We start from the raw sequence: 27,552 nt of genomic DNA, 5'->3' as shown, positions 1-27,552 counted from the left end.
AAAGGTTACAATAGCTTGTCCAACTGCCTGATAGTAATGTGAGTGTCTGTGTAAATAAGATTGATTCATACGGTCAGTACAGCAGCAGCAAGCTGAAGTATTTCCCATTGAGGAATAAATGCTGCAATGTCTTTGTTCATTGTGGGCGTGGCTATAGCGAGGGGCGTGTGCTCGGAGAGTGGGTGTTATCTGCGTGTTGGCGTCACAGGTTAGTCGGAGCTGTCAATGCCAAAATAAAACGGGTAAAACTTGTGTTTTTAAGTCAAAACTGGGAACGCATGGCGATCGGGAAATAAGGCTGAGAATTTCAATTCTCCAGGGACATAACGGTTATGCATGCACGGCATTGCCTTCATTGTAAGAGCCTCCTTTTTCACGAGGACGCACTAGGAGGGAGCGCTAGTGTGGCGGAGCTACCGCTAGCTAACTAGCTAGCACGACTTGCTAACTTAGCTAAGAAAGTGAAGAAGACGGCTGCTTAAACAGGAGCTAGACCTGCTTACACAGAACCTATGCGACTGATATCAGGTAGTGGTTGATCTACCCTCTTCACTTAATCACATTGTTTAACCACAACATGTTCGTTTAGTTGAGCTAATGCACTTGTCGTACACAGCAGTGGGCATTTATTATATAAATCTTGTGACCGCAATACGACCCTTGCTTGGTTTACATTTTGTGGCAGTATGTATTAGCTTTGCTTTCCAGTCAGCAACTTCGCTCTCAACACAATTCATGTCGAAATCGTTCGGTTTCTTGTTAAAACTTGTTCACCATCTGAGGTAAACTGGAATCCAGTTTTTTACTGGTGATCATAATGTTGCACGAAATTCGAGGTATTTGACACGTTGCCTGTCGTGCACAACGTTTTCTGTTATCACGCGCCGCGGAGAGAACAAGGGATTGTGGCTGGCATGTTCTGCATGATTATGTCTCTCTCTCTCTCCGCAAGTTATACATGATTGTGTCTGATTATGTCTCTCTCTCTCCGCAAGAAAGGGCACGACGCCAGGCTGTGGTGGACGCTGCTGTCGCTTTTCCGTTCGAGAGTGTGAATTGATATCCGCCGCATTATGATTCGCACTGCTTTAGTCCGAGGCAATTCATTTGACTCATTCAGTTGCAGCATTGTGTACGATTTTTTTTGGCGTGGAGCGATCAGCGATGGACAAAACAGCGAGTGTACATACACAGACTGGGAGAGATTATCCGATTTGGTAATTCCGCTCTCAAAAGATAGGTGATTTTTGACAAAGAAAAAAAACAGACAGATGTCAGTCGTCGTGGAATACCAATTTCGTATTTTCCTTCGATGCACAAAGGTAGACAGTTGCCATTATAGCTCTGAGAACTGTTACGGTCAGCCCCATATTGGCATATGCGGCATTGCAGGAGACAGGACGGGACGTTTTAGATTTCCACTGGAACCGGGGGAAATTGAACCGCTATTATTTATGCCGGGTCGATATGCCAAGCGGTCATAGTGTGCTGACAGCAGCACATAGTCCTGAGGAACAAGGTCAGACACTGGATGTGTTGCCGGCTGTCAAGCACCGAAGCCCCTCTCGGGTCCCCTCCCTCCCTCCGTCTAGGCAGTCAGAACCAGCTTTGCCAGGTGAAGAATTGTAATGAATTATTCAGCTCCACGCAGCATAACATAAGGATCAGAGTGCTCGAAGAATGTGCACTGGAACAACCAGTCTCCTACTAGACCTATTGATCTATCTTATTGGGCCGAGATGCCTTGAGGACGAATTGGTTAGTGTTGATCTTTCAGGACGGATTGTTTAGTGTTTCCCAATCAACTAGTTCAGGTAGGGTGGGATTGTACTGTATGTATGGATGTTGCAGTGTCTGCTCCCATGATACAGTACAGATCAAGTTGACTCAGCTGCCAGTAGTCGTTAGCTTCATCATCTCTGAAATCCCCTTTCTAAGCACATGATGGAGGAAGGTTGTGTTGGACAGCTCGTTATTATTGTGTTGGGGGGCTATCAGATATCAGTAGAGTAGTTGCTTTTTAACGTGTGTGTGTGTGTGTGTGTGTGTGTGTGTGTGTGTGTGTGTGTGTCTATAGTGTGTGTCGTGTCGTGTCCTATTTCATGTGGGTTAGGGGGGGTGGTGGACACTGGTCAGTATGCACTATGCAGTTATGTCATGGGATTTTTTTGGAGGTATAAATAGAAGTGCTTGTATGTTTGCCACAAGTGCCAGGTGGTGCCAAGTGTTAGGGCCTGTTTGCTTTGATCCTTCTGGAGATTAAATGTCCCCACAGTTTCAACGTGGTCACAACCAGACATCTCGCCTAATAATCTCTAACCTTACCCAATCGTAATCGTTGTTGCATGCATGCACTTTGTTTGTCCGAGGCTTTCAGTTTGTGTTGCTTCATCTAAATAAGCAGCAGCCATATTCCCTGGATTTAGCTGGGTTCTTGTAGATTTAATTACAGTAAACAGCCAGTAAACAGTGCAGTACTGTGTGTGTGTGTGTGTGTGTGTGGTTGAGTGGTGTGTGTGTGTGTGGATGTGTGGATGAAGACACAGGACCACTCGGTCATGGACCTCAGTCAAGAGCTAGTAGGGCTTAGGACCTTTGAGATGGCTGGAAATCCTGGTGGTCCCCATAATCCTTCTTCTGTGAAAGGGGGCCTGGCAGGGCGGCCAGTGGGTGGCTGACACGGTTGAGCCAGGCCAGGCTTTCAGTGAGGTTACTGAGACCTCGTAGTGGAGGGAGATAAGTGTTGTGTTTGTTAGATAAGTGTTGTGTTTTGCTTGTGAATCTGTGTAAACTGAGAGCAACCCAGCTGTGGTCTTAAGTTTGACCATGTGTCTGGCCTAATGGTGTTGGAGAAGGACCAGGCATTTCCTGTAACTCGGCTCCCCACAGATCACTGTGGGGAAGTGACCCCTTGAGATGGGTAGACGTACCCGCGCGCGCACACACACACACACACACACACACACACACACACACACACACACACACACACATACACAAATACACTTATGTTTCCAGTCTCTTCCTCTTTCTATTTAAGTGTGTGCTTCTCTCCATCACATATTTTCTTTCTCCTTCTCTCTCTCTCTCTCTCTCTCTCTCTCTCAGTTCTTGCTTCATCTTGACAATCCTCTTTCCTTTCAATGCTGAGTCATTCAGGATTTTTTAGAGGGATTTTTGTGTATGCACCGAACAGTTGCACGTAATCTCCTTGCACAATATGCACAGTAAGGATTTTATTCTCATTCCTGCCTATTGCTTTGCTGCTCTTTCTCCAACCCATTCTTCACAATCGCTGTGCCTCTTCCCGTCCACTATTCCAACGCCATCCTTCTTTCTTCTCTTTCTGTCCTCCACATCCTCTCCTGTTCCCTCCATCCTTCCTCCCCCCTCTGTTTCCCCCTCTATCAGTTCATGTCTCTCTCTCTCTCTCCCTCCCCCTCTCTCTTTACCTCTTTCTGTCTCTCTGTCCCCTGCTAGCGTGAGGCTTGTTTGCACTTTGCAGTCTCTATCACTTCATGTGTGTGTCTCTCTCTGTCTCTCTCTCTCGCTCCTGTAGGTGAGTGATGGAGACGAGAGAGTTGACCGTGGTGGCTGGCAGCTTTGTGGTGTTCCAGCTGCTCTTCTCCGTGGCCAGCCCGCTGCTCTCGATCCTCCTCACCCCCGGCTACGGACGCATACCCCCCACCAAGCTCACAGAGTGGAACTCAAGGTACTGTACTAGCAATAGCTACCTCCCCCTCCTCCGGCAGTCACGACGACACCCCTTTGTGTGTCTGCTTGCCTGTCTCTCTCTCTCTCTCTCTCTGCCTCACACACATCACATCGAATTAAATCAAGACGATTAAATCGAGTTTATTTCTGCAGCACGTCTCACACACAAATGCAATACAATGCGCAAAACAGAGGGAAAACAAAGAGGGTTTTATCTCTAATCCAGGAGGGCCTCCGCTATGTTTTTCTCTCTGGAAGTAAGTACCATCAGGGTGTCTGTCTATCTCCACAGAGTATGTGTCATTGCCCGTCTTTGCAACATTCCACGTTGAAATATTGGCAGCGTAAAGAACGGAACAGAACAGAGTAGCTAGTTTGGGGTTCATTCCAAAGGTCGTCCATGGCCGTTGTGTAACATTCATTCTTTGGCTCCTTAAACCTTAGTCACAGCATACCTCTCTTCATCAGTGTCATGTGTACTCAGCTCAGCCAATGTGGGGTGGGATGACATACCCTGAGATAACAGGTCAAAGGTCAAAGTCACTGATACTAGTGAATGGCTGAGGTTTGATTGACAGGTACCTGTGCTTGTGTAACAGCTCTCCCAGTGTGTCGTTCATGAAAGCTCTACCAGGGAACGTGACGGCATGGGCATAATGTTGTTGTGTTGATGTGTGCACTGTAGACCGCGGTGCTAGGCCACTGGATCACCCCAGGCTACAGAAGCCTGGTTTCTAAGGGAGCACACAGTAAGGACTCCTGGGATAGAAGCCAGGCTTCCATCCCCTATAGGATAGGGATAGGAGACCGGCTGGACTCCAGGGATGGAAGCCTTGTGCTCTGAGGAGCAGCAGCTTGAACTAGGTTGTCGATCCAAGAAATGGATGAGAGTTTCGTAAAAAAAAATCACCTTCTCTTCTCATCCACTTAGATTGACGAAGAATGACCATGAAGCCAGTGATATACAGTAGGCCTAATAATAAACTAATAATAGCCTAATAATAATACAGTATTTTATGTAACGCTTTTCTCAGTACTCAGACACTTAATGGACTGCACTTATATAGCGCCTTTTATCCAAAGCACTTTACGGCCTCTCATCCACCCATTCACACACACATTCACACACCAATGGCGGCAAGCTACAATGCAAGGCGCCGGCCCACTCACTGGGAGCAATTTGGGTTTCAGTGTCTTGCCCAAGGACACTTCGACATGTGGCCAGCCGGGGCTCGAACCGCCAATCTGCCAACCTTGCGATCATTAGACGGCAGCTCTACCTCCTGCGCCACAGCTGCCCCTACTTTACATCTATGGAGAAGAAACACTTTCCCATTTAATTGAAGCCTTGTGGTACTGTATGTTTGAGAGTGAGGGGCGATAAGGGCCATCAGAGCTCTGGAGTGCTCTTCACTGGCTGATAACGGTTCCAAAGGTCAGGGGTTGGTTCCCAACAACGTCTTATAGTAGTTACACACACACACACACACACACATACACACACACACAGAAACTGATTCTCGTTCCTGTTGGCACCAGTGCACCCAGGGGGTCATTTATAAAAGTTTGCTGGCTAGAGAGTGCTCACAGTCCAATCAAGCCTCGGTTGCTCATTGTGTTGACTCACACTTGTAAATATTATTGTTATGTCACTTCAATTATTATTCATGATAAACGTCTATCGCAATCTATCCTCACATTAACTCTGTCAGTGTGCCCTCTAGGCTGGTGTTCACTAGGGGTGGGAATTGCAGGGTAACTCAAGATATGATAACCGTACGATATTTTGCCCCCGATACCGAAGCGATTCTGCGATAATCGATACATTGTAAGACAATTCATCAACGATACATCACGATATCTGTGTTAACTGAAGAGAAAATACCACTATAAAGGCAAAAAGCAGGAATTATGTTTTTTATTCATTCACTTTGTTGTCGCTGGTTGTGAACAATGAAACGAACAATAAAATAGACCTAGCCTGCATCTTTTTTACTCTTAGCTTAGTGTCTCTAACATACACACACTGACTGCAACTTGTCCATGTGTGCCTGCAATCATTAATACAAAAAAAAGTGCCAAAGCTGAACTGCCCAGAAAGCAGGAGTTTAAATGTTAAATGTTTAAAGGAAGGACTACATACAACACTGGAATAGCCGTTTCAGTGAAATATTTTAGACAGTATTTCATATCTTGGTTCCAGTGTTTGCAGCATTCGGCGGAAACCTTTCAACTGCACTGTACTGACTGTACGGGCGAAGGTCCTTGCAGATAAACCCAGCGATAGACAGTCGTAGCCCTCGGGGGGGTTTAAAGGAAGCCTTGCTTTGAAATATGTGTGGTGGCCTGGGAAAACCCTTCACATGGTGGCATTTTGACATTTTCATTTTTTTTTCTTCCATAAATTAGAAGTTCTCAGCTATTCATAACTGGTTGAATGACTGAGATAGCCCTTTATTTTAAAAAGTTATGAGCATTTTAATGTAGCATGTCAAAAAAAGTGAAAGGGGAGAAATCCTCCCCTTTCTCCTCCGGGTCGGGGGAGGAGCCTATGCAGATCGGCCGGTCTCGTTTGTCTGCTTGTGATGCGGTGGTAGTCTGCTTGCCTCGTCGGTATGCGAGGGACAGATCCATTTGTGTGTCTTCTAGTTAAGATTGTATTACTTTATGCTTATTGTGAGCATCAGTAAACTGGCAATAACACAGGTGGAAGTATCGTCTCTCCTTTCGCTCATGTGTGCGTGCGTTGCTTAACTGAGAATGAGACACGTTCAACGTGATGTTGTTTCGCTAGCAAACTACCCGCCACAAAAACATCAAAATAAGTACTTTCTCTTTTGTTTTCTTAAAATGTTTATTCACCATAATGTAGTATGGAGTTCAAAGTACTAGAATACCACATAATATCAAAATTGCCAAAATCGCGATTTCCATCTATATTTGCTCTTTGCCACGAACGAACGCCAGCGACATCCGACGGGTTTTCCCAGGCCACCACACATATAATGGTCCCAGACTTTAGATTTGTAGGCTAGAGGTGCATTTCGTATTAGTTTTTCTGTTCTACAACATGTGTGTGTAGCTTGTTTCCCCCCCCAATTATATTTTTTGTTGTTGCAAATATCGATATTTGGCGACGTGAATGGATAATTGTATCGCACAAGGCCACGATAATCGCTGTATTGATATTTTGTCCCACACCTAGTGTCCACTGTCCATCCTCACATTAACTCTGTCTGTGTGTCCTCTAGGCTGGTGTCCACTGTCCATGCCCTGATCGTGGGTCTCTTCTGTCTCTACATCCTGTGGTTCGATGACGCCGTCAACGCCGATCCTGTCTGGTAAGAGGAACTGAAACGTGTCTCAGCAGACCTGCAAGCCACCATGACTACCACCCCAGGAGGGAGGCTGGAGGGAGGAAACAGAAGGGAGGGAGGAGAGATAGAGGGAGGGAGGTTTATACACTAGGGAAATGATGAGGATGCAGTTCTCTGTCAGCCGGAGAGACAGCAGTGTACAGGGAAGTAGTGGAGGACAGATCTCAACTGTCTGTGTGTAGTCTCCAGAGAGGTGTCGATTCAGTGGATTTGCCCTTTCATTATTGTCTTCTATCTTCTCTCTCTCTCTCTCTCTCTCTCTCTCTCTCTCTCTCTCTCTCTCTCTCTCCCTCTCTCCTAATGCTGACTGTGTGATTTGCATCATTGAATCCTGAAAGAGAGGAATGGTAATTCCACCCCCCCCATCCATCCATCTCCTTTCTCTCTCTCTCTCTGTCTTTCTATCTATCTCTCTCTCTCTCTTTTCTCCCAGTCTTTCCCTCTTCTTTTCTCTCTCCCTCTGTTTCTCTTCCTCTCTTGGTCTGATCAGACAGGGCAGAGTCCTGCCAACAAGGCTCCTTTTCATAGCAAACAACAGCAGCCCAGTCTCTAGACCCTCTCCTCCTTCCCTCCCTCCCTCTTCCATGTGACTCCCCCCTGAACTCCCCTCATCCCTCCCAGCAGCACCCCACCTCTCTGGCTCTCTAATCAATACAGCTCCTCCCTCGCTCTCATTGTCTCTCTGTCACCCTGGCCAGCAGCACTGATGGAGCGAAGAGAGGGAGAAAAGGGAGGGGAAGGCAGTGCAAAGGAGAGAGAAGTAGGGGGACCCCCCCCCTCCATATCCCTTCATTTGCTCTGCTCAGTGTGTCCAAAGGTTTCACATCCCCTTCTCCTTCCTTATCTGTCCTCCTCTATCTCAAACACTTCACGTCATTATTTACTTTGGCCCAATCCCATTTCCCTATTTTACCCCTACCCCTCAAGACCCTGATACGTCATCAGTACTATCATAGAAAAGCATGGACGCTCGCGATTCGCTCGCTATTCGTTCACAAGTTAACTTATCAATGTTATCGATTGATAACATGTTAGCGATTAATAACATGTTATCAATCGATCAAAAAAGTCATCAAATAAAAAAGAACAATGCTTCATTACCAGACCAGACTAACGCTCAGAGTAACGACAGAATAACAGTTTCTCTGTAGGCTAGCAACCCGTCTTCCTACCCTGCCAGTCTGCACTTACCATGGTAATGGTAAGTGCAACAACTTTGCGGCTGGACTTAAGTTCAATTTCGGGCATCATATGTTATCAACGGAAATGTGACATGGAAATATGTCAAAATGCTTGACTGTCATGCACAAATCAGCCTTAAAACATAATTGGCATAATAACGATTTTTTTGTTATGCTTGTTATAAAGAAAATGTCTATAATACATTGAAATGACATTAAACTAAGATAATACGATGGCTATCATAATATTTGTAATCTTTATTAACCTTTCTAACCCTCGCTTTCGAGTGTGCATCTGAAAAAACTTCGTTTGGAGGGCTATGTAGCCCTACCATCTTGTCCCAACAAGAATTGGGACACCCCTACCCTACACGTGAACGCGCAAAACGGAGGGCTAGGGCTAAAAGATAGGGCCCCGGGGGGGGGAATTGGGATTGGGCCTTTGTGTTGTCCCTGCCTATCCCACGTAGCCATCCTGTCTTTGTGATCCTCTCTGTTATTGTTCTGTATGTCTTTGTCGGTGTGCTACTGATTCTTTCCTTTTATGTATTTTATGATGTATCCTCCTCCACCCCCACTGTTGTTCTGCACCCACTTCTCACAATGGTCTCCCCCCTCCTCCCTTCTCCCTCCCCCCTCACTTCTCACTTCTCCCCTATTTGGAGTAGCTGCAGTGTTAGTGTTAGCGCCAGTGCAGTGGCTCCAGTTCCTCTCATTGCAACACTGAGTGGCGTGAGCAAGCGTTCGTTCTCCAGTCAATCTGATTGCATTACGGCGCCGTTAAGACGTGTCACAGAGCGAGGCATTGTGCCGGGCTCCACAGCATTAGCTGCCTCCAGAACCGCCGCCTCCAGAACCGCCATCGTGACAGCTTTGGCCTGTCACAACTTCACTCTCCACGGCTCTGCCTTCCTCTTAATCCAATCAGTCGACAGCGTCACCCAACCGCCTCCATCGTGTCGCCTGATTGGTTTAACTGAGCCTGAAGAGAGAGAGAGAGAGTGTGTGTGTCCGTGTGTGTGTCCGTCCATTGAGTGGAGTACGTGCAGCGACTGAATTTGTGATCTTCAACACTGGAATTTGAGTTGTCAATGGAGATACCATTGACCTGATCCTACTGGGTAACACTGATATGTTTAATGAACCTTTGAACTGTCGCATCCTAAGATTTCCTCACACTTTAATCTCCTAGGTTCCACTGAGCCATCAGCTTATCTGATGTACGATAGCTGTGGTTCTCTGTGTGTACAAGGGTGGAGGGCAAGATGAGGGTGAAGGTCTTGGAGCTGTAGGCCGGTCCTGATGGGTGCTGCTGTGTTCTCCGTCTGTAGCCTTGGACTCATCTCAGCCAAAGATTAGACATATCACAAATTAGATTTTCTTTCTATAGAATCTTGTTCAATTCTTGAAAGGTCTTGACAACAGTGTAAAGTGACTGTAGTTATAATACAGTTTATCTACTGTTCTTCTAGCATTGTGGCCCCTGGTCCTAGCATTTCTTATCACGACTGTTGTATAGATGATTCACTGACGTGAATGTTGTAAGTCGCTTTGGATAAAGGCGTCTGCTAAATGTCTAAAATGTAATGTAAATGGGTGAACGGTCGATACTTTAGGATCTGGGGATGTAGTAGAGACAACATAAACATCGTTTATCGGAATAGAGATACCAACCCATTTTAACACAGAATTTGGGGGTTTAAAAAAAAAATAAAAAAATAATCTGCGTTCTGTCGTTTTCAGCTCTGTCCAGCGTTTTAGCCACCTTTTGGCTGTAACACTAGTCCACTACCGATGTACTACAGACATGCACTCAAAATGGGGAACTGATTGGAGCCACATGGGAGGGGATGGATAGCATCCATGTCGCTGCTGCAGTCTTGCTGCATGTGTGTGAGGAAGCTCTGGGGAGCCATACATCTGGGGTCAGATGGTTTTACACTTAGGCCCTGTCCACACACATTTTCTTTTTGAACATAGCTTTTTCAATGTGTTTTGGCCTTTCGTCCACACGCAAACTGTGTTTTAGGTCACTGAAAACAGACCTTTTTGGAAAACCTAGTTCCAGGCTGAAGATATTCCGAAACTCCATTTTCAGTGTTGACGTAGACAGGTAAAACAAGTTTTTAGCTTATGACGTCAGAGTATGCGCCATTATCTCCTTTGTTTACATCATCCAGAGGCGACATTTTGGGTTGCTCAAGAAGAAACCCATCAATGTGCGTGCTCCTAATGTTCTTCTGTGGTGTTTGACATAACGTTTTACCATCACCTATTGGCCTGGCATGCTTATGTGAGTGTTTTTAAATAGTCTTTGCGTTCTCTTGTGGACAGACACGTTTTTTTGGGGGGGAGAACAAAAATGTGTGGACAGGGTCTTAGACAGACAGGAAGACAGGTGGAGAGACAGACATACAGAGAATACAGACAGTATGTACAGAGAGTGCTGAATGTTGTTTTCAGAAGTCATATCCACTACAGACAGAAAGTGAATATTATTTTCTGCACAGATACGACTGAAGAAGGTTGGGGGGCTGGTCAGTGGAGACCATGTCCAGTAGCACCAAGTGGCGTATGATAGGATGAGCACTGAACATGAGAATCAAGGACCTGGTTGCATTAGGATGGAACCTGAGTGACATCTGTAGTATGGCCCTGGGTGAGGGGTCCAGGGGAGCCAGGGTTTAGATCAGGGGAGGCAGAAATCAGAGGACTGGTTCATTGTAATGCAGGGATGGAATATTATATTGGAATAATATAAGTGGGAGGTAACGGTTGAGAAAGGTGGAGGCTGGGTCATGTGGAATGTAAAGCGAACCCTCCTGTCCTGTCCTGTCCTGTCCTGTCCTGTCCTGTCCTGTCCTGTCCTGTCCTATCCTGACCTGGTCTCTTCTCCTGTCCTCTGTGAGCCTGAGATCACCAGCTGGTATGCTGTTACACACAGTAGCCCTGACCCAGCCCTCTACAACATGATACCTGGGATGGAGACAGGCCAATATCACTTACAATATCACCTTACCATTGAGGCAGGCTGGCAGATGGACACACACACCCATACACATACACACGTGCACACACATAGTATTTATTATGACTACAGTCATTAAGCAGGTGGCTCTTTCATAGGTTCATACAGTCAACACATGCAGTTTGTGGCCCATGAGTTGAGGTTGAGCATCCAGAACCTTCCACCAAGCAACAACCGTGTATTTACAGGGTTTTCCCTGCATTGAAAAGGCCGGTTTATACCACAAGCGTCAACCTCACCCAGCGCATGTGCATTTCATTTCGGCGCCCATGTTAACGGGTTAGAGCAGCCATACAGCCCGCGTGAGACGTTTGTCTCAAGCGTGTCTCACGCTGGCTGCCACCGCACGCCAGCGAGAGAGTCGGACTCTCGCCTATTTTTCCCGCGTGCACAAAGGCAAAACTCAATGTACAAAGATAGGTCTGGCAGTAGCAGCTCCGCAGTTAGAGCCACAGAAGACACGCTGCCAGTAGGGAAGCCGCAACAGTGCTGTTGAGGTTTAAGTCTGCGTGTGTAAACTTAGCCTTAGGCTGCCCACCTAAGGCTTTTTCCGCCCCAACTAAGCCTTCTAGGAAAAATCGTGCAAGAAAAACCATGTAAAAGCGGTTACAAATTGTCTATGCATTTTTTGCTGCAATTCGGTCCTCCCAGCAGCAGGTGCTGCTAGACTCTAGTTAGGTTATTATATACACAATACCCGTGGAAGATGGAGGGGAGACGGCGTCGACGGTATAAGCAGGTGAACCGAGCGATCATACGATAGTGAGAGATGGACTTTTGGGCAGAACATTAGTTAATTGTTTTTCACATTTGTCTAATTCATTTGTGCAGAGGCCCTTATGGGACATAGATAATGTTACCTTTCCAGCTTATTGGCCCCCGAACCGTAGATGGGAGCGCACTGGCTACTTTACTAGACTAATTTAGCCAGGCTGGTAGCTGGTCACAAGCCTTAGCAGTCCGGTTCGCTCTGCTGATGAAGGATGCTGTCTGTCTGTCTGTCTCTCTGCTGATGAAGGATGCTAGGGGGACTTTGTAGTGACGTTCACAAACAGGAGCTTTATTTCCTCCGCAGCAACGAACACAATTCACGGCCTTATAACACTGTTATGCTGTAATCCTGAGCTTATCTGGACACTTTTACACTCACTGACTGTCATCACTCAATATCTGTGGCATGAAACATGTAGGCCTACTCTTCACTCAAGCACACTGACCGGTAACAGTAAGGTAAAAAAAAACATTTAATGGGAGATTCATACAATTTATGTTTCCTTCACAGTAACTGTCTCAAAATAAAATCTCACATCACCAATACAAATACAAATAAAAACTCACATCACCAATTAAAAATAAAAATAAATTAGATAATGCAATAAATCCTGAGTTACTATGAGGGAAAAAAAATATCTCCCATCAATTTTTTCCGTCACCCATGTCCCCTATGGGTACATTATTACTCCCAGTCATTCCCCCAATAAATGCGAGTTACCCATTTAAATAGCCTAGCTAGATAAGGCACGTAATACTGCATCATTACAAAGATCATAAAATAACGTTCATTGTCAAACCAATAGAAAATATGAAAAAAAAAATGAGAATGGAGTCATTTTTATACATCTCAATAATGTCAGCACAACGATTATAAGAACAAGCACCGGATTTGAGGATGCACACAAATAGTTTTTGCGCATGCATTCACCTCCACTTCTACCACCTAAGCCTTATTTTTATCCAGGAAAAAACCCCTGTATTTATACATATTATGTGCTGTTTGTACAGTACTATGCACACATCCTGACAGACAAGTATTCCATGTTGATTTCTGTCCATGAGTAAACTTCCACACACACACACACACACACACACACACAAACACACACACACACACACACACACACACACACACACACATACATACATACAAACAGTAGACAAACAGCAGCACACCCTGTGTCAACATCCACTCCTCTGACGCTGGTCTTTCCAGGTTACACAGGTATCGCAGCTGCTATGGCAGCAGAACTAGGAATTGATTTATGACATCATCACCATTACTCAGTCTGCAATGAGACAGTGTGTACATGTATTAGGCCTTGTCTACATTTGACACTGAGTTCCCACATTTGTCATCCGATTAAGATGATCGCATACAACTATACAGGTCAAAAGTTGCATTGTGGCCTGATTGTGTTTGGATCCGGCTGAACTTAGGCTACAGCCTATGGGGAGAAAATGTTGCCACAAGGGATGGCGTCACACCTAATACCAGGCGTGAGCTGCCATACTGTGGTCGGGTTGTGGTCTGATCATCATGTTGGGATAACAGACAGATAACAGAAGTGGGATATTTAAGTGTCACGTGTGGACAAGGGCTTAGTTACTGTAGATTCTTAGAATGTAGATTAGAACACAGTTTAGCGTGTAGTTGATTTAGACTGCATTCTGTGGTGTTTTACCATCACCTACTGGCCTGGTATGCTTATGTGAGCGTTTTTCAAATGTTTTTGCGTTCTCTTGTGGACGGACAATTCTTTTTTTTCTTTTTTTTCATACAGTAAGTAGCTTTTGTGTCTGTGTAGATGGAGCATTGAGCTGTAGGCTGCAGTAATGGTGTGTGTGTGTGTGTGTGTGTGTGTGTGTGTGTGTGTGTGTGTGTGTGTGTGTGTGTGTGTGTGTGTGTGTCTATGCGTGTGTGTAACACTGTGTTTTATTTCTGCTGTATAGGGGAGACCCCAGTCTAGTGAAGCTGAATGTGGCCATAACATGTGGCTACCTGCTTTATGGTGAGTCTCCTTCATGTCTTACGTTTCATCTTTTATTTAGCTGTTTATATAATCACATAAATTATTAAGGACTTGTTCCCGTTTACAATGAGGAAATGGCTTGTGTTATGTAGGGATGGGTGAACTGTTCAGTAGAAGTAATAACCTGTGTGCTAATTAGCAATAATGCTTGTGTATATATAAATATACATATAAAAATACAGTGATTGAATAAGTATTGAACACATCAACATTTTGTCCAGTAAATGTATTTCCAATGAAATCTTCCAATAACTCAAACAATCCAGACAAAAAATCTAAACATTAAAGTCCATATGTAAATAAAGGTATGTGTAATAAAGTGGAATGAAACAGGAAAAAAGTATTGAACACACTAAATGAAATTAATTCAATACTTAGTGGAGAAGCCTTTGTTTGTAATGACAGCTTCAAGGCCCTTTCTGTACGAAGTAACTAATCGCCTGCAGTAAAATGTTCGATTGGGTTTAAGTCAGGTGATTGACAGGGCCATTCCAACAAGTTGATTTTCTTTCTCTGAAACCAATTGCGAGTTTCCTTTGCTGTATGCTTTGGATCGTTGTCCTGCTGGAAGGTCCACCCACGTCTCATCCTCAGCATCCTGGTGGATGGCAGCAGGTTCATCTCAAGAATCTCTATGTACATGGCTCCATTCATTGTTCCTTCAATGATATGAAGTCTGCCAGTACCATGAGAGGAGAAACAGCCCCACACCATGATACTTCCTCCTCCAAACTTCACTGTTGGTATAGTGTTATTCGGGTGATGTGCAGTGCCATTTCTCCTCCAAACATGGTGTGTTGTGTGACAGCCAAGAAGTTACATTTTGGTCTCATCTGACCAGAGTACATGCTCCCAGTAGTTCACTGGCTTGTCCAAATGTTGTTTGGCAAACCTTAAACAAACTTCAAAATGTATTTTTTTCAGTAGTGGAGTCTTGCGGGCTGAGCGTGCACAAAGGCCATGGCGGTGGAGTTGATTGCCTACTGTCCTTTCTGTCACAGTGTTGTACCTGCTGCCAGTCTTTCTGGAGCTCTTTCCTAGTGGTCCTTGGCTCTTTGGCTACTCTTCTAAGTATCCTTCTGACTCCCTGATCAGAAATCTTGCGAGGAGCTCCTGTGCGTGGCCGGTTGATGTTGCTTCCACTTACGGATAATGCCCCCAATGGTGCTTACTGGAAGATTCAGAAGTTGTGAAATACGTCTGTAGCCAATTCCATTTTCATGTTTTGCAACAATCTGGTTGTGACGTTTTTGAGACAGCTCTTTGCTTTTACCCCTTTAACCTTTTATAGCCCATCAATATATTCTAACCCAGCTGACATTAATTAACACAGATTGGAGGTAGAGTTGCCTCCCAATTAGTTATGGTTTTTTGCCTTTCCTTGCTGTGGTGTACTGCTTTTTCAATACTTTTTTCCTGTTTCATTCCACTTTATTTACATATGGACTTAAATGTTGTCTGATTGTTTGAGTTAATACCAATGTCTGGTGCAAATTTCACTTGAATAGGCTCATTAGAAATACATTTACTGGACAAAATGTTGATGTGTTCAATACATATTTCCCCACAGTATATGTAAATATTGTCACAGGTAGGGTGAGTTCTTAGGCACAACACACAGCAAACCCCTACCCTCAATCACAGCCTCGAGGACGTTATTGCTTTTATACGGATACACAACAGATCTGAAAACTGTGACAAGAAAACAATGCCTTAAGTATTTATTTTGTGATAGATTGTGGTGGTTTCTGCCCTGCGCTGATAGTCCCCAAAACTACAACCGTTGTCAACGAGACCTGATACACATCTAAAGCTAGGATTATCATAATAGGTGATTTAACCGTGACATTATTGTTATTAAATCATGCCGTCGAACGCCTCTCGGCCAATCACAATGCTCGTTTTCATCAAGCCGTTGAATAACCAGTGTTAATCTGCTCTGTTCAGATCTTGTGCTGCTGGCCTGTAACTGGAGCACCATGGGGGACGGCTTTTTTGTCTGTCACCACTTGGCGGCGCTCTATGCATATGGATACGTCTTGGTAAGACTTGTGAAGAAGAATGGCTGAAACGGCTATATACATACAGAAGCCTAGTGAAGAAGAATGTCTGCTTTGGATCGACTGTTTTTTTTTTTTTTTTTATAATAATCTGATCCAAGTGTACAAAAATGTTTGTTTGTTTGATTTTTGTCCTAGTAGTGAAGTTTGTTTTCCATCTTGCAGAACCGTGGCGTGCTTCCTTATTTCGCCAACTTCCGTCTCATTTCAGAGTTATCCACACCTTTTGTGAACCAAAGGTAAGATTTAGTAGTTCCACCCCTTTTGTACACTGAGTATATTCCACTTCTACCCTCTCTTCTACCTTCTCTCCTCTGAGTCTGGCTCATTGCAATGCATGGAATTGAATGAGGAATGGTTTCAAAGACGTGTTCTACCTCCACCAGCCTCCCCTGTCAGGGACATGGTGGAGGGACACAGGTTTTTGTGCTTTGAATCAAATGTGCTTGATTTCAAATAAATAAATAAAAAGTCTAAACTAAACTGAAAACTAACAGTTCATGTCATGCAGGTGGTTCTTCGAGATGCTCAAGTACCCACGCTCGGACCGCCTGGTGGTCTTCAACGGCGTCGCCATGTCGGCCGTGTTCTTCCTGGTCCGCATCGTGGTCATGCCGCCCTACTGGGCCAGCGTGTTCGCCACGTTCGGAACAGAGGCGTTCGATAGGCTGGGCCTGGGCGCCCAGGTGGCCTGGATCTCCTCCTGCATCGCCCTGGACATCCTCAACTGTGTCTGGATGTACAAGATCGCCCGCGGCTGCTACAAGGTCATCACGGGCGCCATGCGCAGCAGCAAGGTCAAAGAGGTGTCTACCTCCTCCTCCCCAGACAAGCTGAACCATGTCAACAACCATACAGACTGAGGGATGGGAGGAGGAGGTGGGAGGGGGCAGTATGGGCAGAGACATTGGGGAGGGGAGCCAGGACAGCGGTGGCTAGTATAAACGCCAGCCCCCCCCCCTCCCTTCCCCCAAATCTGACCCCCACGCTACCAGTCAAGGTGGTCGCTCCATCCTCCTGGACTAAAGTCACATAGAGGAACGAGGAGGAGGCTCAACAACCTCATACCAGCTTCTGTATCTCAGTGTTTTCATCCATAGACTGAATGACTGACTGACCGACCGACCGACTGACTGACTGACTGACTGGTCTGGTTCCCTGGCTGGGTTTGGTTGGTGATAACAGGGCAGCGGTTCAGCACACACACACTCTCTCTCTCTCTCTCTCTCTCTCTCTCTCTCTCTCTCTCTCTCTCTCTCTCTCTCTCTCTCTCTTTCGCTCTCCCCCGAACCCCCTCCTCGTCAACTGCAACCGAAGCCCAGTTGTATGAAGTGCCTGTGATAGACAGGAAAGCAATAAGAAATAGAATAGGTCCCCAAGGTCAGTCCAAACTCTGGCCCCTTCAAAAGACCCACAATCCCACACCACCCCAATTCTCCCTGGACCCTTTTCAGTTGCCTTTCGCTTGACCCGTCCACCCTCCCAGTGGAGATCCTTCTCCTTCAGCTTGGCCTGCAGCATTAGGACCTCAGACTTGAGTGTGCCAGTTTGACCAGACAAGACAGACAGACACCACAATGCCTCTTATACTACCTGCTGTGGCCTCCTTTTATTATGAACGCCTGCCTACTGCATCACCTGCCAGGTCCCCCCCCCCCCCCCGCCTTCGCCCTCACACACACACACTCTACACACACACTCACTCTACAGCTCTAATTAAATCACCACTGGTTGGAACAGACGTCCCATCGACAGCCTGGATGCACGTGCAGGGGAGATGGAGATGGATACACTGATGTGGTGACTGATGGATCCCACCTCTGCCACCAACCCGCCCCAGAATCATCATAGTTCGGTTTCTCGTTGGATGCTTTTTGCCTCGCATCATCCACGTTTTTTGACCCAGCGGGGCTATCGTAGTTCTGCCCTGGGCCAGGGCTCTGGCGTCTCCTCTCTCCATTATCCAGTTAGTGTCTCCTCTGTTACCCAGCCTCGAAAACCCCCAGGCAGCACCAGGACTTCAACATGTCTTAACTTCATATTCATCCCCCTCTGTCTGTCACACCAGGGAGAGAGAGTGGTAGAGTCCATCCAGTACGATGCTTCTTTTCTACCTCTCGCCTCCCTGCCTTATAAACACTGTCAATCCCTCCATATGACAAGAATCAACAATGATGTTTGTTTTCATTCTTTCTCTCATCTCATCTCATCTCACCCCTCACCACCCCCCCACCCCCCCCCCTCTCTCTCACTGTAAAATATAGTTTTTTAGCCTTTGAAAAGATCTCATCCATTATCTCTGGTTTAACGAACATTGAGAGGACGTTTAGTTGTGTCTCTCCTCTCTCCTGTGTTTGGAGTGCAGCCAGCCAATGCAGTGTAAGAACCCTACTGTTCCTCACTGCACAGTGTCAGCTAGTGTGTCTGTCCCAGGCACCCTAGGGAATGGTTAGACTTCCAGCTTTTCTGTTCTGTTCTCAGATGTTTTTGTGAGAACTGAATTTAGCACTCAGAAGAGCAGCAGGTCCCTTTTTGGGAGGGGATGTGTATTGCTGTAGGCCTACTCCTAGCTGTGTGTGTGTGTGTGTCTTTGTGTGTGTGTGTGTGTGTGTGTGTCTTTGTGTGTGTGTGTGTGTGTGTGTGTGTGTGTGTGTCTTTGTCTGTGTCTGTGTGTGACTGTCTTTGTGTGTGTGTGAGACTGTCTTTGTGTGTGTGTGTGTGTGTGTGTGTGTGTGTGTGTGTGAGACTGTCTCTGTGTGTGTGTGAGACTGTCTGTGTCTGTCTGTGTGTGTGTGTGTGTCTGTGTGTGTGACTGTCTTTGTGTGTGACTGACTGTATGTGAGACTGTCTGTATGTGTGACTGTTTGTGTGGTGCCTTTGTAAAAATACCACATAAGGTGCTCTTCCTCCTCCAGAATGTCAACCACCATAGGAACGCTATAGCAATATGATGTTTCTATAAGAACAGCTATATGCTGTCAAACGGTTTTAAAATGTAAATCAACATTTTCAAATCAAAGGTTTGATAGATTCAAATCATCCCTGAGAGCATGTCAAGATTAGAATTAAGAACACTTTGGATTATGATGCCTTAGTATCTCTTCGCTAGTTTGGATAGATTAAACATATTGGACAAATATTCATCCTTGTATTTATCTCCAGGGTTCCGTGATCGCCATCTCCTCAGTTCCCTTGCAGTTAATTTTTAATCGGTGCATTTTTATCAGTTTTTTGTTTGTCACCAGACCCTTATTGAGTGCATTTTCTGTGTTTTGGTCCCCCCCCCCCCCTCCCTCCTCCTCCTCCTCCTCCTCCTTCTCCTTCTATCCACTGCGCTTTGAGATTGTTGAGGATGGGGGTCTGAAATGTTAGACTTTTCACTGTGGAACTAAAGAAAGCACACTCCCTATGGAGCAATAATAGCCCTGGAAGGCTCCTCTATGTACCACCAGTGGGGGGGGGGGGGGGCGGGGCGTGAAGTACCGCCAGGGAGGGTAAAGTCATTGCTGTGCCTTTACATGAGCAGGAAATCTAATGCAGTCAGGTAGAGGGTGAGGTCCAGATGCAACTGATTCTGTACACCTCTGTGTAGAATTAGAATATCACATCTTCAAAATTCTGTTTTTTAAACATTCTATACATCACAATCGGATTTATCTGTCGCAGATCTGAACAGAATCTGTGCGCCCAGAACTCACTCGTAAAGTAGCATGATGACTTTTTCAGTGTAAACGCTAGTGTTTTTTCTTTTCTCTTCTTGCTATTGTAATCCTCTTCTCTATACTACTCGTATGTATACAGTATGTGTATATATTTTTCTGTACACACCTGCACAAGAGTTAATCCGGCCAAGTATTATCCAAAGTTGAACCCTCTCTCTCTGAGGGCCTGTTGATTTCTTCACTCCTGAATACGGGAGCAGGCGTTCAGTCTCTGAATGTTGTGATGGTTCTATTGTGGCATTCAAACCCGGCGGCAAGTGGCTCAAAGGTGAGGTGGTAGGTTACGGTGCCTAGTGGTGACCAGAATGACGAGGAGGAGGCGGATTGCGACGACGATATTTGACACATACTTATTTCAGCTACTTAGACTGAGAAGCTGGTGAAGCTCAACACTGTTTTCCTAGTCCTCCAATACGCAAAGCTGTGAATATAGCAACTATGTACAGTACCGTTGATTCATTCATCAGGAAACTATAACTGTTACCAAGTAGATCCATGCTGGGGGGTGGGGGGGGGGGGGGTGGGATGTGTTCAGTGGTTCTGAAGTCTGCTTCGGATGGCTGTGAGTTCAGAGGGTCTAATTCTGGTACGACTTCTACATCAACATTGTACAGAGAGGAGGAACGTGTGTAGTCCATTATCCAGTGTATGGACAAGCAGAGGGAGGGATGGGTGGGGGGGTCGTCTGCGGAGTATAAGCAATGCGGAATTGCAACGTAGATCTATGGTTAAATGGATTTGAAGTCGGCAGAAGAAAAGGAAAAAAAAGTGTGAAGGAAATGATGATAAGATATGGCAGTTTTTATAACACCAAGCTTTGAATCTATGATGTTCTGAGTTCAACCGTGATGCCTTTTGATTTCCTCAGAGAGGCCTGTTGCGCTGTTGCGCTCGTGTTTTTGTTTTAGAGAAGGTACAATAAACTCCGCCCGCCCTCTGGCCTGCACCTGATGCCTCCTGGGACAGAGAACAACGTTAGACTCTGGCTTGTTTGGCACTACATCCGTTGAGTCTTCCCCATCTTGTTTGTGGACTGTCCTGCACCTCTACTACGGGTGGAGTGTGTCTGTGGAGGTAGCATTTGATGCTAAAGGAGGCGCAGAGGAGATGGAGCAAATTATAAATAATTTAAAAGTCAAGAGAATGATAACTCTAATGATGAATTAATACTGGAAAATGATGATGGTGGTGAGAAAGAAAAAAAAAGAAGAACTTAAACTGATGGGGGGAAAAAAGCATGCTAGATCAAATGAGTTGTCAGTTGGGTTTCCTGGCTATGTTTTCTTTTTGTTTTTTTTGTTTTAATTTTAATTTTATTTTATTTCCCTATTTTAATGCAATGCAATTTCTCTTGTTACCATTGTTGTTGTTATTTTCTGGAGATTTTAATGTGAAAGAACACTACACAGACCTGTAGTAGGGTCTCTTGTCTTCGCACCATGTGACTCAGATTGTTGTCTACAATGACCACTACTAATGATATTGTTAATTGTAGCGTTGAACGTTGAGACTTACTTGAAAGTTTTGTTCTTCAATAAATAATTGGAGACAGAAGAAAGGGGGCTTTTGCTTGTCTCAGTTTTTTTGCCTTTTGACCCATTGGCTCTCAAATCATATACTTCAATCACATCTATTTATATCATTGCCTTTTGAATGTTTTACGATGTTTACACAGATCTATTTCCTGAGGACTACGCAGATGTGTTCCCTGTTTTATATTCACCAGAAATTAAATGGTCCTTATTTTAAAGATCATAAACATGACTTTTGGCATGGTGAAATACTGAAAATGATTTGTTGAAGACAATAAGATCTTTTACTACCACACACACACACACCCACACAGAGGTAACACTTGAATGAAAATGTCTTAACATTGTATCGAAACATTGTCAAAACATGCATTTCTGTCATAACATTCTGTCAGAAAAGCAGTTATCCAGTAATTACAATGTTAACGCCAGTGTTCCGTGGTCTGCTGGTTCTAGCCCATTCCAGCTACATCTGTGAGAGGGGGGAGGGGGGCAGCTTCCCCTGGTGCTGATGCCCATTCTGCTCAGGAGAGAGAGAGAGAGAGGTATAGAGAAAGAGAGGTGGAGAGTGGGGTGTCTGAGCCACTGTTGGGTTATCATCTGATTGAATCCAGCTCTCCACCGTGTGTATGCACGCCAGTCGGTCAAGGGGCTGGGTCACAGACTGTGCCTGTAGAGCTTTACCAAACATGGTCACATAAGAGAGACTCAATGAAAATTGGCCCTGACTTCTACACACACACTCTCACAGACACAGACTCACAGACCGAGTCACCTACACAAGTACAAACATAAATCCACAAACTATAAATGTCAGGATCTGCAAATCTATCAGTGGCCTTTGAATTATAGATCTGGCTGTTTACTGTGTCGATTAGAGAATTTAAAATATTTATAGATGATAAATGTATGTTTATGAAAGTGTGAAATCTCTTCATCTGTAGACTACATGGCCTAACTAAAGGGCAAGTCTCATGGTGTGGGAGCATAGGAACCTCATGTTATTAGGCAGTACTGTCAAGCAACATATTGTTACAAATACATTATTGAGATGTTGTATTTAAACAGTAAACTTTCCCAGACAAATAAATCAGCATTCCAGACCTCTGAGCGGCTATAAAAAGAGGAGTTTTTACAAGGTACTTAAACCCTTGGCTTTACACTGAGGATTAAAAATGTCTTTCATCCAGCCTTTCATCAAGTAGCACCTTGATGTCAACAGCTATACACAATATCACTTTATAGATCACCCAGTCATTCAATTTTGTATGAATTCACACATTTGTAAATAATAAAAACCAGATTTGTTTGTTAAACTTTCAGTCAGACACTGACAGCCCAGATTATTATTATGCCATGAGCCCAGCCCTTTGAATTCTTCTGAGGCTGGAAGGTTGAGGAGGCCTTCTACCATAAATAGCCAGACAGACTGGATGAAGGGAGAGGGGAGGGAGGGAGGGGGGGGCTGGAGCTTTGCAAATCATGAAGCAGCAGCTTTCTGTCTCCCACTGATTCTCCATCTTTCCCAACAATTCTAGAAACACTGACATACACACACACACGCATACTTGAATACCTTCTATGCTTTGTCAAGTATTATCACTTGCCCAATTTGTCAGCCTCTCTTGGATCTCTCAGCTGTCCTAAAGCCTCCATTTGTTTCTGTATCCCTGAGCTCTCATTCTATCCCAGGGGGGTATTCCATCAACGTCGCTAAAGGAAAATCCAGGCTTATTCTGATATACAGTATCTCGCGAGACTTATCAAAAATAAGTCTGGATTTTCCTTTAGTGACGTTGATGGAATACCCCCCCTGGTGTCCTACCAAGGTTACTATACATCTCCTTAATTATCCATGCACGCTCTCTGTTATACATCTTTCTCTTCTTTTTTACTTTTCAGTCCTACTCCACAGAACGGAATACAGAAGCAGAGTTTGTCTCGATAATTGTCCCTAGTTTAGTTTGACTTTAAAGTTACAACAGTATGCAAGCATTGTCCAAGATAATGGAAAACATTGTCAGTGCTGTATGTCAGTTTGAATAAACATGCGATTACAGGAGCTTTAACTCTAGAGGTATTGGATGGGAGGGTGAAGTTTCACTGTCTCTGCTTCTTCTCTTGTCTGCATTTAATTTGACCTCAACCTCACCATAAACTTCTATTATGATGTCATGTAGATTCTAGTATAACATGACCACAACCCCCAACATAAACACACCTACAGCATCGCAAACGTCTGACAGGGTGCTAGACTAGTTCATTATCTTTGAGGGATTCCACTATCACGACACATTACATCTTTGCTTCTCATCTAGCAAGCTAAGGCCCTTCCCTGCTCCCATCATGCCCAAATAAAGTGTCCAAATTCCTCCCATGTGCCTCTTCTCTCTCTCAAATGTTTATAAGACCCTTGCTTGGTCCCGCTTCTCAACTACAAACACTCACTTTCTCTCTCTCTCTCTCTCTCTCTCTCTCTCTCTCTCTCTCTCTCTCTCTCTCTCTCTCTCTCTCTCTCTCTCTCTCTCTCTCTCTCTCTCTCTTTCTCTCTCCTTCTCTTTCTCTCCCTTGCTCTCTCTGATTCTTGTGCTGCTTCTGTATTCCACTGACAGGCTGTTTATGGTAATGTTATGTAACACACACACTATAATTTCAGTTTGTCATCACAGTCGCCGACCAGACTCATACCTGAAGGTTGTGCAGGGAGCTTTTAAGTTGAGGGTTTAGTGAATCCATCATCACTCATTACTCCTATACTACCTAATAGCTCTCTCTTTCCAATGATCAAACCATTTGTATGTACAGTTGTTGTTATATAATTATTAGTGGTAATCGATGGATTTGATCAGGCATCTCAGGCAATCACAGACAAAATCTTTAGCCGTTTAGCTGTTGGTCATAGTGGTATAAAGTGAATAGTCATATGTGAGGTTGTGTACTAAAACACACAGTCCCAAAAATGGCTCTGTAGTTATTTATTGTGAAAACTCTGTCGTGACTGTTTAGATATATGAAGTTCCATTTAGCAGGCGAACTGTAGAAGCATCTCAGGTACAGACTAAATCTTTAGCCATTTAGCTGTTGGACATACAGTCATGGAAAAAGTTATTGGCACCCCTGCACTTCTGTCAGATAATGCATCACTTCTCCTAGAAAAAAATTGCAATTACAAATGCTTTGGTATTCACATGTTTATTTCTTTGGTTTGCATTGGAACAACACAAAAAAGCGGAGAAAAAAGGCCAGATCTGATATGATTCTACACAGAACTCAACTCAACTTAATATTTGGTAGCACACCCTTTGGAAAAAATAACTGAAATCAATCGCGTCCTGTAACCATGAATGAGTTTCTTACACCTCTCTACTGGAATTTTGGACCACTCTTCTTTTGCCAGTTGCTCCAAGTCTATCACATTTGATAGAACTCCCAACTGCTGTTTTGAGATTGCGCCACAGGTGTTCTATGGGATTTAGATTCATTGCTGGCCACTTCAGAACTCTCCAGCTCTATTTTGGTATCATGTCCACAGGACGTTATCCCAGAATGACTTGGGCTTCCCCAGGTAAGTTTTGGAAAACTCCAGTCTGGCTTTTTTATGTCTCTGTGTCAGCAGTGAGGTCCTCCTGGGTCTCCTACCATAGCGTCCCATTTCATTCAGATGGCGACGGATAGTGCGAGCTGACACTGTTGCACCCTGTGTCTGCAGGTCAGCTTGAATTTGTTTGGAAGTTGATCTAGGTTTTTTTTATCCACCATTCGACCAATCCTTTGTTGCAACCTTTCATAAATGGTTCTCTTCCGTCCACGTCCAAGTCCAGGGAGGTTAGCGACAGTGCCATGGGCTGTAAACTCCTTGATGACGTTGCGTACAGTGGACACAGGAACATTAAGATCTCTGGAGATGGACTTGAGATTGTCCATGCTTTTCCACAGTTTTGGTTCTCAAATCCTCAGACAATTCTTTGCTCTTCAGTGTGGTACACACAGACACACAACACGAAGGTCAACTTTTATACATTTTAACTGGTTGCAAGTGTGATTTCTATATTGCCAGCACCCGTGACTTGCCACAGGTGAGTTTAAATACAAATTAAAGTAGCATTACATGCTTGAAATACAATTATTTCTTACAATTTTGAAAAGGTGCCAATAATTTTGTCCAGTCCATTTTTGGAGTTGTGTGTGGAATGATATCAGATTTGGCTGACTACAGAGACAGTTTTATGTCTAATGAGGTTGAACTCTGTTTAACTCTCCTCACACCAAGAACTTTAACGTCTGTAAGGTTGCCACACCTGTGATCCCTTAGAAGAGACTGATAGAAGACAGGCTGTCCCTCAAGAAATACTTAATGTGTCTCTGTCTTTGGCTCAGGCAAAGACTTTCTTGACCTTCCATTTAAAGTGAAAGGTCATCTCCTTAACAGTGTTGTTGGGACCTGGGGAGGCTCGTGGAGGTAGAAATCGGCGGAGGGGCTTATTATAATGCATGGAAGAATAATGAAGAATGGTATCAAACATGTTTCCTGCATTACAATAAACCTGTCCTCCAATTTCTACCTCCACCAGCCTCCCCTGGTTGGGACACCGAATGTAATAACACTGTGAAGTGGATGATGTATCATCAATGTTTCATTTGATTGATTCAAATCCTTTGGGGAGTGTTTGAAACCCACTAATAGTTCCAGCATCACCACTTACCCGATCCTACACTCCGCCTACATCACACTGCTCATCACTGGGCCATTCCAGAACATTCTCCTCACCTCATACCCCTGTCTGGTAATGCATCGCTACCATGTGTGTGTGTGTGTGTGTGTGTGTGTGTGTGTGTGTGTGTGTGAACCAAAGGGACAGTAGCAGAGTGAATCATGCACTCTAAGGATCTGCAGTGCCGTCTGTTCCCTTTCGATGCTTTGCAACCCCCTGGCTCCCTGCATTCCATTCCCTTGTCATCTGCCTGTAGAGTTGGGAGGAGGGGAGGGGAGGGGAGGGGAGGGGAGCGGGAGGGGAGGGGAGGGGATGAGAGGAGAGCAACGCACTGGGGTAAATGAGGAAAACCAGCTCATCATTCCCAGAGATACGTCAGGGCCCCAAGCTGTATAGCTCACACACATCTCACATCAAACATTCTGGAATATATTGTGTGTGTGTGTGGTATATGGGGGTGTTTAGTGGTATGGTTAGTATCGGGGGAGGCTGGTGGAGGTAGAAATCACAACAGAGGATGGTGTGTTGTACCTACCATTTATAGACTGAATTAACATATTTCTCCTATGCAGTCATTAAAATGTGTATATATCCCAGCCCAGGTATTAACACATTTAAAACTCACTCACAGTCCCCAGCATTGCCACTAGAATGCTCGATCACATTTTAGTGTGACTATTACATAATCAAAAACCCTCATACACCGATATGAATACAGAGAGCAAAGACAAATAAACAACAACCATCAACATATTTCAACATTGCCACTTTATTGTAACACACATTCTAACATTGTTATTTTAGTGCAACATGTATTGAAACATTAATATTGTTCATTTTGAACGTGTACTTTAGTGCAATAGTCATTGTAACATTGTCATTGTGACAATTTAGTGCAACATTCACTAACAACTGTATAGCAATCATGTGTGATTCATTCACATTGAACATAGTAAAGGTAACATTTAGGATAGAGGTAGCCTGTAGAACATGCATTCAAGTAGAGGCATACACTAACAAAAAAATATATATAACATTATATATGTTACGGTACATGTGGGAATACGGTACATGTGGGAAAACTAGGGTTAGGGTTAGGTGCTAACCGTAATCCTAACCCTAACCCTACCCCTACCCCTAAGCCTAACCCTAACCATAACCCTAGCACCGCTAGGCTCCATAGCTTGTAACCAAAACGGATTGGTTTACCACTTATGAATTGCTTACATCCATGTCAGCCATAGTATGGGATCATGCTCTCATCCACTGACAGCCATTCCTGAAATGGCATGACTTTGTATGACTGATTGAGCTTGGAGAAGATGGACCTAACCTTAAAAAATGGGTCGTCAGTGATCTTTGTGTTGTCAACCACATGAGCTGAGGCCATTATTTCATCAAACCGATTTCTCCACATTG

At 44.6% G+C, this 27,552-nt stretch overlaps 1 protein-coding gene across 1 annotated transcript; it reads left to right on the top strand.

Moving 5' to 3' along the window:
• Window positions 1–286: 286 nt before the first annotated feature.
• On the top strand, window positions 287–20,381 carry tlcd4b (TLC domain containing 4b). Its single transcript, XM_080524207.1, has 7 exons — window positions 287–528; window positions 3,560–3,712; window positions 6,966–7,055; window positions 14,028–14,086; window positions 16,055–16,149; window positions 16,333–16,406; window positions 16,679–20,381. Exons 2-7 carry the CDS (start codon window positions 3,567–3,569, stop codon window positions 17,028–17,030), a joined length of 816 nt encoding a protein of 271 aa, XP_080380333.1. The 5' UTR covers window positions 287–528; window positions 3,560–3,566; the 3' UTR covers window positions 17,031–20,381.
• Window positions 20,382–27,552: the final 7,171 nt, after the last annotated feature.

Source organism: Nansenia antarctica (genome assembly GCF_963989245.1).
Source record: "Nansenia antarctica genome assembly, chromosome: 2".
In the NCBI taxonomy this organism is placed as follows: Eukaryota; Metazoa; Chordata; class Actinopteri; order Argentiniformes; family Microstomatidae; genus Nansenia; species Nansenia antarctica.
This window is presented reverse-complemented; position numbering and strand designations above follow the sequence as displayed.

Coding starts and splice junctions, on each gene's coding strand:
- tlcd4b (XM_080524207.1), top strand. CDS start 3,567: ATGGAGACGAGAGAGTTGACCGTGGTGGCTGGCAGCTTTGTGGTGTTC. Junction 7,056..14,027: donor GTCAACGCCGATCCTGTCTG/GTAAGAGGAACT, acceptor TCTGCTGTATAG/GGGAGACCCCAGTCTAGTGA. Junction 14,087..16,054: donor ATGTGGCTACCTGCTTTATG/GTGAGTCTCCTT, acceptor TGCTCTGTTCAG/ATCTTGTGCTGCTGGCCTGT.